Source organism: Octopus sinensis, linkage group LG7, assembly GCF_006345805.1.
Source record: "Octopus sinensis linkage group LG7, ASM634580v1, whole genome shotgun sequence".
NCBI lineage: Eukaryota > Metazoa > Mollusca > Cephalopoda > Octopoda > Octopodidae > Octopus > Octopus sinensis.
In genome coordinates this window covers 10,900,962-10,914,233 of record NC_043003.1, presented here as the reverse complement: position 1 = coordinate 10,914,233, position 13,272 = coordinate 10,900,962, and the positions used below count along the sequence as shown (strand labels likewise).

General features: G+C 37.4%; 1 protein-coding gene across 1 annotated transcript in view; it reads right to left on the bottom strand.

Moving 5' to 3' along the window:
* Positions 1 to 3,821: 3,821 nt before the first annotated feature.
* Positions 3,822 to 13,272, bottom strand: part of LOC115214208 (transmembrane protein 41B-like) — a 42,271-nt gene continuing 32,820 nt past the window's right edge. The window contains exon 7 of the mRNA XM_029783316.2: positions 3,822 to 4,382. Coding sequence (XP_029639176.1) covers positions 4,213 to 4,382 — 170 coding nt within the window. The 3' untranslated portion in view covers positions 3,822 to 4,212. The remainder of the gene's footprint in view (positions 4,383 to 13,272) is intronic.

Below are 13,272 nucleotides of genomic sequence, written 5' to 3'. Positions count from 1 at the left end.
ATTTCTGGGAATTATATGCACATACATGTATGTGTTATGGTTGCATGTATGTGCATACACACACAAACACTCACATACTCAGAAGAATGTTATATGTACACACACATACACATCTATACCCATATACATATGTACATACACATACCTATACTCACACACACACATATATATACATATATACATACATAGATACACACACATTTGCATACATACATGTACATGCAAAAAAGAACATGTACATACACATACAAACATACAAATATCTGTACCTGCATACACACAAACACACACAGACACAGAAGAATGTTATATGTACATACACACACATACACATCTATACCCATATACATATGTACATACACATACCTATACTCACACATACATACAATATGAACATACACATACATACATACAATATGAACATACACAGACATACATACAAATATCTGTACCTGCATACATACATACATACATACACACAAGCACACACAACAAATACAGACATTTGCATACATATAAGTATATACACATACAAACACCCTTGTACATATACATGCATATATAAATACACATATACACGCGCATACATTCATTAACACGAACCCATGCACACAAACAAACATATAATAATTAAAATGAACCAAATTTTTTAATAAATGAATAATATACAAATAGTCTTTGAATAACCTGCAGAAAACAATAGCCATTCAAATCCCTCTCTTATGCAAATTTCAATTCTTTTCATAAATACATTTTTATATGTATATATATATATCCATGTATGCTTATATATATATATATATATATAATATATATATATATAATATATATATATATATACTACACACACATGCACATATATACATATATATATATATATATATATATATACACACACACGCAAGCATATATATATATATATATATATATATGGCTTATATGTAAGTATATCTGGATATATGAGTTTCAAGCATAAAGATGCGACACTGAGTATATTTACATACATATGCATATATACACACACACATGCATGTGTGTATGTATATATATATGCAAACACACATGTACCTACATGTTTAAATAAATGAAAATTCGTATGAGTGTACTTCATTTCATTCATGTAGATACAAGGTGTATGTGATGTGTGTGTGTGTGTATATATATATATATATATCTACACACATATACATATATATATATATATATATATACTACACACACATGCACATATATACATATCATATGCATTATATGCATTTTGTATACCCCAAAATAATTTATGAAACATTTCGAAATTGCCTCCCAAAAAAAGGTAAAACAAATGAAAAAAAACAAGAATTGTAAAAAGAGAAAAAAAACAAAAAAAAAACAAAGACACTCACATCAAACCTGAAGTGAATCATTTCAATCAATATTTACCAATTCTTTGGATTTTTCCTCATTTTTTAAAAATATGTTCCTTTTTTTAATTTTATTTTCTGAATGGTTTATTTATTAAAATGAAATAAACTCACTCAAAAAAATTCATTGTATGGTAACAAAAAAAAAAAAAAATTGCACTAGGCAATGATGGTTGATGGTACACTGGTGGTGGTGATGCTGATGATGATGGTGATGATGGCTATAAGAATAAAATAATACAGATTTAGTACATAGATTCACACACACATCACCATCATTACCATCATCATCATAATTGACGTCCACTTTCCATGCTGGCATGGACTGGACGGTTTGACAAAGAGCTGGCTAGCAAGGAGCAGTGTAGACACACACAAACACACACACATATATATACACACATGCAAGTATACACACACACACACACACACACACACAGATACATGAAAATCCGGAGTCTGGGTTGAGGTGCAGGAAGTCTGTTTTGTGGCTGTGTGGTAAGTAGTTTGCTTACCACCCACATGGTTCCGGGCTCAGTCCCACTGTGTGGCACCTTGGGCAAGTGTCTTCTTCAATAGCCTCGGGCCAATTAAAGCATTGTGAGTGGATTTGGTAGATGGAAACTGAAAAAAGCCCATCGTATATATGTATATGCGTGTATGTTTGTGTCCTCCCCAACATCACTTGACAACCGATGCTGGTGTGTTTACGTCCCCCATAACTTAGTGCTTTGGCAAAAGAGACCAATAGAATAAGTACTAGGCTTACAAAGAATAAGTCCTGGAGGTCGATTTGCTCAACTAAAGGCGGTGTTCCAGCATGGCCGCAGTCAAATGACTGAAACAAGTGAAGAGAAAGTATTTCAATTCTGGTCAAATATTTGAATTACAAACTGAGATTCAACTAAAAAATAAATAAAATAACAGATGGCAAAAAAAAAATAATAAATAAAATAAAAAAAATAAAGCATACATGCACACATTTATATATACTGGTATACAGACACGTACACATTGGCAAACATACAATTACATACACGTATATACACGTGTGCGTGTGTGTGTGTGTAACTGAGCATGAGTGCATGTGCGTGTATTTGAGCTAACGTATGCAAACATATATAAATATATATATCCATATATATGTGTATGTGTGTGTGTGTGCATGTGTATAAAGAAAAAGTGAACAATATATACATACATATGTGTGTGTGTGTGTGTGTGTGTATATATATATATGCATGCACACACAGAGGGAAATAGAACTGAAAACATGAATATTGTTGTTGTTGTTATTATCATTATTATTATTATTATTTTAATTATTATTATTATTATTATTATTTGGCAGAAGATACAGAGTGACTCCTGGTTGGTTAAGTGCCAGTGGCAACCAACTACTGACTCTTGAGTCATTCATTCTAGAAATTTTGCTTATTAATAATAAATATATACACATATATATATTCACACACACACACACAATTTTATATATATATATATATATATATATATATATAATATATATATATAAAAAGAGTGAGTCTGAGCACAGCCAACCTTAAGCTCAATCACAATGGCTAACTGAACATACTCACAGATATACAAATAAATAAACACACACACTTAAACAGCAAATAAAAATTCCTGATACACCAAGAGAACAATCGTTAATAAGAAACCTCTCCATCATTTCTTTCTTGAAGACACAATATTACTTCAACATACACACACAAACATATATATACACACACATACATACATATACACACACATTCACTGATGCACTAAATATGAGTGATTCAATAAGAATAAACTAAGATAAACAAGGATTAACGAACATTGTGGGCTCAGAGTAAAGATTCACAGAAATAAATAATGAAATGGCTGCCTTGTATTTGCGGTATATATATATATGGCATTCCAGATACGTATGATTATTTGAATATATACACAACTGTTTACACAGTCTTTCATTCCACACACACACACACATCGTCATTTAACATCTTTTTTTCCATGTTATCATGGGCTGGAGACAAAACATAAATACATCCATATATATAAAAGCATATCTATATATATACAAATATATAAGCATATCTATATATAAGCATATATATAAATATATATACACATAAGTATATCTATATATACATACATACATATATATATATTCACACACATACACATATATATACAAACACACATGTATATAGATACATATATGCACACACACACACATATACACATATGTACGTATATATATGTATGCGTATATGTGTGTATATATATATACACATATATAAACAGCTGAAATAGTCTAAAAGTTCATAAGTTGTATATGTATGTATATATATATATGTGTGTGTGTGTATATATATACATATATATTCACCAGGAAACATTCATACCATATTGTATACATATTGATATACACACACACACACATATATATATATATATATATATATATACACTATTGCAAGTGTAGCTACCCAATCGCATACACACACACATCCAAATTACGTATTTGAAAACTCTCGCTGAGACGGACAACTCACCAACCGCACGTTCCTTCCTATTCTCTGGCAAGCAGATGCAATGAAACCAGGGGGAAAAAAAAAAAGTGGGGGGCTCCCAATAAGGAAAGAAGAAAATGATCTTTTCCACCACCACCACCACCACCACCACAAACCAAACCACCAAACCACCACCGCCACCACCACTTGTTGCTCGGTGTGGCACGTAGATGATCCATTTACCAGAACAGAGAGAGAGAGAGTCAAATAACTATTGTTTTAAGCCGGCATCAATCGAACTTGCGCTGCAGCTTCCGTTTCAGTAGGACTGGCAGCAATGAGAGACAGGCGAAGACGGTTAAGATTATAATAGAGGTCCATGACACTGTGTCTGATGATGATGTTAGCTCGTGCAGGGTGGTACCAGCCTGGATAGCTACAAACGATGGAGGGCCAACACCTGGGGAGGAGAAAGAGAGGAGAGACGGCGTTAAGATATCATACATTAAGATTATAATACAAACACACACACACAAACACATGAATATGCAGAATACATACATACATACACACATACATACATATGTACATACATAAAACGTACACACACAAATGTACACACATACATACACACACATACATACATACATACATACATGCATACACACAAACATACATACATACAAACGTACATACATATATACATACAAATGCACAAACATACATACATATATATACATACAAACATACATATATACATACTAACGTACACACATACATATATACAAACACACACACATGAATATGCAGAATACATATACATACACACATATATATATATACATAAAAACGTACACACATAAATATACATACATAAAAACGTACACACAAAAATACATACACACATACATACAAATGTACATACATACATACATGCATACTCACAAACATACATACAACTGTACACATATATATATACATACAAACATACATATATACATAAATACATACAAACGTTCACATACATATATACAAACATACACACATACATACATACATATATAAATACATACAAACATACACATACATATATGTGTGCATACACAAATACATGCATACATACATATGAGCACACACAGACAAAAAGAACGCAGCTTGGATAACAGACAGAATCAACAACTATCGAAAAGGTTGCAAGATGCAACGAAAATTTTAGGAAAAATAAATAAATGAGTGGAAACTTAACTGCTGTGTCATCATCATCATCATCATCATTGTCGTTTAATGTCTGCTTTCCATGCTGGCATGGGTTGGACGATTTGACTGAGGACTGGCAAGCCAGGAGGTTGCACCAGGCTCCAATCTTATTTGGCAGAGTTTCTACAGCTGGATGCCCTTCCTAACGCCAACCACTCCGAGAGTGTGGTGGGTGATTTTATGCATCACCGGCACGAAGGCCAGTCAGGCAGTTCTGGCAACGGCCACACTCTAAAGGTGTTTTTCACATGCTACCTGCATAGGAACCAGTCCGGCGGCACTGGCAACGACCCCGCTCGAATGTTCTTTTTCAAGTGTCACCAGCACATGTGCAGGTAAGGCGACACTGGCAACGATTACGCTCAAATGGTGCTTTTTACGTGTCACCGGCATGGGAGTCAATCCATGGCCCTGGCAACGATCACGCTCGGTTGTGCTTTTAACATTCCACTAGCACAAGTGCCAATCAGGCGGTACTGATATCAGCCATGTCAGCGATTTTGATTTTGATTTCACCTGCCTCAATAGGTCTTCACAAGCAAAGTTTATTGTCCAAGGAATGAGGGGTATTCTTAAATGGGCTTGTTACACCCACTGGCATAGGCCATGGGTTATGGTCTCATTTGGCTTGTCAGCATACTGACTTCATTCCTTGCAAGCTTACGCATAACCTTAGCAGCCACAGCCCATGTTTCTCTGCCATGTAGCGTGGCTGTTTGTACACGCTTGAAATGGTCATACTGCATCACCACTTGATATCCTGTTGCTTATTTTGATTTTATTCACCTTACTTTGAGTAGTAAGGATAATACCGGTCTAACTTGGTGTTTCAACTTAAGTACCTAATTCAACTGAATCTCAATTATATATACGTGTGTGTATATATATATATATGGAGATATGCTGTGACTGAGAAGACCCAGCAAATAAAGTGAGATCACAGCTGTAGCCTACACCAGTGTCACATAACAAACCCACTAAAAAAAAAGTACCTTTGGATTGTAGGGCAACATGCCGTGCTTGAGGAGTCTTATTGAGTCAAGTCCATCAACATCAAAATCAAATCAAACCACAATCAAACAGAAATTGCCAATGCCACCTGCCTCTCTCCTTGTGCCGGTGGCACGTAAAAAGCACCATCCAAACATGGTCGATGTCAGACCCCTCGCCCTGACTGGCTCCTGTGCTGGTGACACGTGAAAAGTACCATCCGAATGTGGCTGATGCCAGTGCCACCTTGACTGGCTCCTGTGCCAGTGGCATGTAAAAACACCGCTCAAACATGGTCAATGCCAGCCCCCTCTGGCCCCTCTGCCGGTGGCACATAAAAAGCACCCACTACACTCTCAGAGTGGTTGGCATTAGGAAGGGCATCAAGCTGTAGAAACACTACCAGATCAGGCTGGTGCCTGGTGCAGCACCTTGGCTTCCCAGACCCCAGTCGAACCAATGCCAGATTGGAAAATGGATGTTAAACGATGATGATGATATATATATATATTATGAACAAGCGGCTAGAAGAAAACTTCTCCTTCAACCAATTGATATCAAATAAAAGATTTTGAAAATTACAGGTGTCTATTTACTTCATGCTTGTCTGTGTGTGTGTGTATATATATATATATATATGAGGCAGCTATAAAACAACCATTCCAAAACAGACATAGAACCTGGCAGAAGCCTCTGGCCCATCTACACTTGCCAAATTGTCCAACCCGTTACCAACATGAGAAAAAAGAATGTTAAATGATAATGATGCCATGTGTGTGTGTGTGTGTGTGTGTGTGTATCTGTGTTTTGTTTCCCCACCACTGAAAAGCCAATCTTGGTTTGTTTACATCCCCATAACTTAGCATTTGAACAAAAAAGAAACTGACAGAGTAAGTACCAGTCTTTAAAAGAAACACACACACACAAAAAATCTTTTTTAAAACCAAGTACCAGAGTTGATTTGTTCACCTAAAGCTATAGATGCAGTGCTCCAACATGGCCACAGTGCAATGACAGAAACAAGTAAAATATAACGTTTCATCCACCACATGTCTGCCTCAGCTGCCACCACTCTACTACTCCAATCCACTCCGCTCGTTCCACCCCCACCTTATCCCTGATCTGGACAACCCACCCTCGACCACCCTGAACAGTCTACGAACACCCACCCTAAACCCAATCTAAACAGAAGCATTGCTTCTCCTCTTTCTTCTCTCAACCGTGATGACGACGACGATGATGACGATGAACGATATGATTATGGTGATGATTATGGTGATGATTATGGTGATGATTATGGTGATGAGATGATAAAATCAGAACAACAGAAGTCAAGTGTAGAGCGAACAGGCAACACATGCAGGTCAGATGGCGAATGGAGGAAGAAACAACAACAACAACAGCAGCAGCAGCAGTAGTAATAAAAAGAACCTCTCTCCCAGTCCCACCCCCACCACTCCCCAGTCCAAATATGAATGGGTGGGTGGGTGGATGCATGGAGAAAGGAACTATTTATCAGACACACCCATATCTTTATGTCTGCTGTAATGTGATGGGTGTGCAGCTTGTGTGTGTGCAGGGGGTGTATATGTGTGTGTGTGAGTGTATACACACATATATGTTTATAAATATATATATAATATATATATATATATTATATATTAATATAATATATTATATATTGATAAACGGTAAGATAACAAAAGAAAGAAAGAGACCTCAATATTATGTAAATAGAGGAAATTTATCTATACAATATGTTACATTACTCGTAGTCAAGATAAACTCTGAGTTTCAGATGCCGAAGTGGAAATCCACAACACCATCTCTTCGTTATCAGATAACCGAAGAGATGGTGTTGTGGATTTCCACTTCGGCATCTGAAACTCAGAGTTTTATCTTGACTACCGAGTAATGTAACATATTGTATAGATATATATATATATATATTATATATTAATATATAATATATATATATATATATATATATAAATAATATATATATGTGTATATATAATATAAATATATATATTTGTATATATATATAATATATATATGTGTATAATATATAATATATATATGGGTATTATTATAAATATATATATGTTATTATATAGTATATATATAGATATATATATATATATATATAAATATTTATGTATATATATATATATATATATTGTAATATATATATATATATATATATATATATATTTATAAATATATATATATATATTATATCTATATATATATATATATATATAGATATATATATATATATATATATGTGCGTGTATGAGTTAATGACTGATTATTGTATATGAAGAAAAGGTGCATGCCTGTGTGCACATGTTATATGAAAGTACATTTGGAAGGATGTTGTGTACGTTACATAAAACTATAGTTTGGAAGAGTATTGTGTGTGTGTGTGTGTATTTATATATATATACATATATATATACATGGTGGTCGTCTACTCCTTATGTAGTGTTTGACCACCTCCTGTACCTACACCTTAGAACCATCATGGCATCTGATGTGGCTTTTTAGACCGGACAATATTTTGAAAAGACACCCACATAGATTGCACCTCCGATTTGGACCACCAAGACCTGCAGATAAGCTCTGTCCTTTGTTGATCTTAAAATGTCTTTTGCGGCCTCCGTTGCATTTGCAAACCTTCTGGCATACACTGCATTCAAAGGTGCACAACATATATATATATATATACATATATATATATATATATATATACATATATATTACAACATATACACACACACACACCACATATATATACATATATATATATATATATATATATATACATACATATATACATATATATATATATATATATACATATACATACATATATATACATATATATACACATATATATACATTGTATACATATATATATACATATGTATACATATATATATACATATGTATACAATATATACATATGTATACATATATATACATATATATACACATACATACATATATACATATACATACATATATACATATATATACATATATACATACACACACAGACTAGAGACTGTATGCGTAAAAAACGAATGCTTACATGTGTGACATGAAAGTACAATTTGAGAAAGTGTTATGTAGGGAGGAGAGGTGGGGAAGAGAGAGTGTGTGTGTGTATGTGTGTGTGTGTGTATGTGTGTGCTTATATGAATGGGAAAGAAAAAGAAAGGATGTATAATGATGAGCATATGAATGAGAAGAGAGAAGAAGAAGAAAGAGTGAAATAGTCGAATGTCATATTGTCAAAAGGAGAGTGTATATACGATACGAAAGTGTACGGTGTGAGTAGATTACGAGGAGCCTATAATTGTGTTTATGCGCCAGAGGGAGAAAGATGGACAATACAGAGCGAAAACACCAGAGAGAGAGAGAGAGGAGAGAGGGAGAGAGAGAAAGAAAGAGTGATAGTGGCAAAGGAAGGAAGGAAGAGGAAGAAAAGGGAAAAATAAGTCATTTTCACGCTCCGCCGGGCAGTAAAATAATGGGGAAGCCTGATTGATTATTGTCGTTGTTCACACGTGTATGTGCAGCAGAGAGATAATGCCGCTCAGAATGCAATCCAAGGGGGCGAGAGGTGGAGGGGCAGGGGGGGGGTGAACGGACAGGCTGGCAGGCGAGCGGGAGGAGGAGGAGGAAGAGGAAGGGAAGCTTGAACGGATGGTAGACGGGGTTTGTGGAAGAAGAGGCAAAATCTCCCCACCCTCCAACACCCCCTCCATATTATCTTCACGCCTTCCTATCAACCCCTCTAGTTTGCACCTTTCTTCAGTAAAAAAAAAAAAAGGAGAAACCCCCCCCCCCCCCCAAAGTCCAGAGTGTACTCATGCCTCAAACTACCCCTATCTATCCTAAAGTGCATCTACCACCACCACCACTGCTGCTGCCCTGACAATCATTCTTAAACTCTCCCTCTCTCTCTCTTACTAAACAATGTGTAATACCACATTGCACGATCTTTCTGGTTCTGGCAACCCTGACCTTAACGCCACTTACCACTCCACCATGGAGTTGGACTAAATATCTACACCACCATCACCACCACCACAACCACTACCATCACCAACACCCTTACTATCAACATGACTATCTCCACTTCCAACGCCTCCGTCACCATCATGAACATCACCACCACACCACCACCACCATCATCGTCACCACTACTGCTATCACCACCACCATCATCATCACCACCACCACCACCACCATCATCATCATTGTCATCATCATCATCGTTGTCATCATCACCACCATCATCATCACCACCACCACCACCATCATCATTGTCATCATCATCATCACCACCATCATCATCATTGTCATCATCATCATTGTTGTCATCATCACCACCACCATTACCACCATCATCATCACAACCAACCCAAGATCAAATCAGACCACCCCACCCCGTCACCTTTCACTTCCAATACAAAACTGTGATGCTGCATCACAGTCATGCATGCTGTGGCCTTCATTCCTTTCCCAAAACCAGAACCGAAACTCACAATTACCAACATCAACACTAAGTAATGCACCGCACCAACCTTACACATTCCGACCCCACCACCACCACCACCACCATCGTTACTCATCTGCCAATCCACCCAAGCTTACCCCACCCTCCTCCTGGACCTCTTAATGTCCATTCACCCCTTAACCCAACACACACACACACACACACTCAAATTCAAGCCGAGAAATAAGCTTCAATGTAGTAGCTCGGACTGCAAGAAATAACAGCTAAATCTCCCTCAAATCACATAATCTTTGGGAAGGAATGAAATGGAATGGACACATTACATAGAGTAGTCTACACACACCTCAAAAAGGACAGGATGGTCACAGCTGGAATGTCTGATCATAAGCCTGTTTGCAACACCACCACCACCAATACCACCGCTATTCACCATCCGATGAGGGAGCCATTAGGTAATAACTTAACCTTCAGGAAATGGCAGCCAAATATTCCTCTTTACACTGCACAATAATATACGAAGATGGGATGATGGTCACAGTTGGAATCCCTTTGAGCATACAGATCTGCTCAAACAGGACTGGACTGGCCTTGGGCTAAACAACAACATGCTTCGTTGGTGTCATCCTTTAAACCCCAGCCACGGTCACCAATGCCAACGGAGGCACCAGGTCTGCACCACACCATGGCTGGAAGCCCCGACACCTACAGACACAAAACACACACACGTCCCCACCTCAATCCCCCACCCCCACACACCCGACTCCGACCCCTTCAAAAACGTCAATTGTGTTAATGGCAGTACTCTTAGTCTTCACTAACACACACACATATATTCACACACATGCATGTACACAAAGACACACACACACACACAGACACACACACATGCATGTACACAAAACTATACACTCACACATACACATGCATGTACACAAAGTTACACACACATTTAGACACAAACACACACACACACACACACACATGAACACAAAGACACACACACATGCATGTACACAAAGCTACACACACTCAAAGACACATACATACACACATTTACACAAAGACATACATGCATGTACACAAAGATATACACACACACGTACACATATATATGTATACACACATATGCATGAACACACATGTAAATGCAACTTCAAAAGTATACATATGGACACACGCACAATGAAACACGTCAGTGTACACACAGACACATGCACTTACACACACAGCTGTATAGTATACTATATAGACACAGACACACACACACACACACACAAACATCACACGTTTACATACAGTTGCATACACATACATATGAATACACACAGACACACACCCATACTCTGTCCAGTAAGACCCCTGCCACACACACACCAGCAGAGTTACACACACAAACACACACTGTCCAGTCAGACCCCCAACTCCACACACACACACACACACACACACACACACACACACACACACACACACACACGGCTGTACTCTGTCCAGTAAGACCACCTCCCCACCCTCATCACCTTCATCCACCCAAGTCAATGCTGCTAGCTAGTTCACATCACTTGGTGCAACCGGGGAGGGGGTAGGGGATAGTAAGAGTGGACAGGTCCAAATGGAGAAGAGGAGGGGGAGGCAAAGAGAGCATAGAGTGGTATAAGGGGTGGGGAGATGAGAGGGAGGAAGAAGAGAAAGGAAGGATGTCTGTATGATAGAAAGTAGAGAGAGAGAGAGACAGACAGACAGAAAGAGAAACAGACAGACAGATAGATAGACAGGGAGAGACAGACTGACTGACAGACAGACAAATAGATAAAGAGAGACAGATAGAGATAGATAGACAGATAGACAGAGACAGACAAACAGACAGATAGAGAGAGACAAAAAAACAGATAGACTAATAGATGAATTAGACAGAGAGAGAGAGAGAGAAAGATAGACAGACAAACAGAGAGATAGATAGATAAATAGAAAGACAGAGAGAAAGAGGCAGGCAAACAGATAGACAGATAGATAGATATAGATAGATAGAAAGAGATAAATAGATACATAGAGGGATAGGTATAAACAGAGAAAGAGAGAAACAAAGAGATCCCTAGGTGGATAGATTGATAGAGATAAAGAGATAAAGAGACGAAAGTGCGATAATTACTGATTAGGGAGATAGATAGTAATTACACACACACACACATGCATGCACACACACACACAAATATTTATGGGGAGGGAGAGAATGTGAAAACGTGTGTGTGTGTGTGTGAAAGAGGGGAGATGAGAGAAAGAGAGAGAAGATAAAGGCGAGGGAGAGTGAGGGAGGGAGACGGAGGGTGAGTCGGTGTGTGCGTGTGTGTGTGTGTGTAGGTGTATATGTGAGTAGGTGGGTGAGAGTGTGTATGTGTGTAGGTGTGCACACGTGTGTGAATACATGAGTGGGCGTGTGTGTGAGTGCAGGCGTGCACATGTGTGTGTGTCTATAAGTGTCCATGTGTGTGTGCGTGTATAATTATATGTGTGTGTGCATGTGTGTTCAATGGTTAAATCCATCAATATGTTGGTTCTGAGAGAGAGAGAGAGA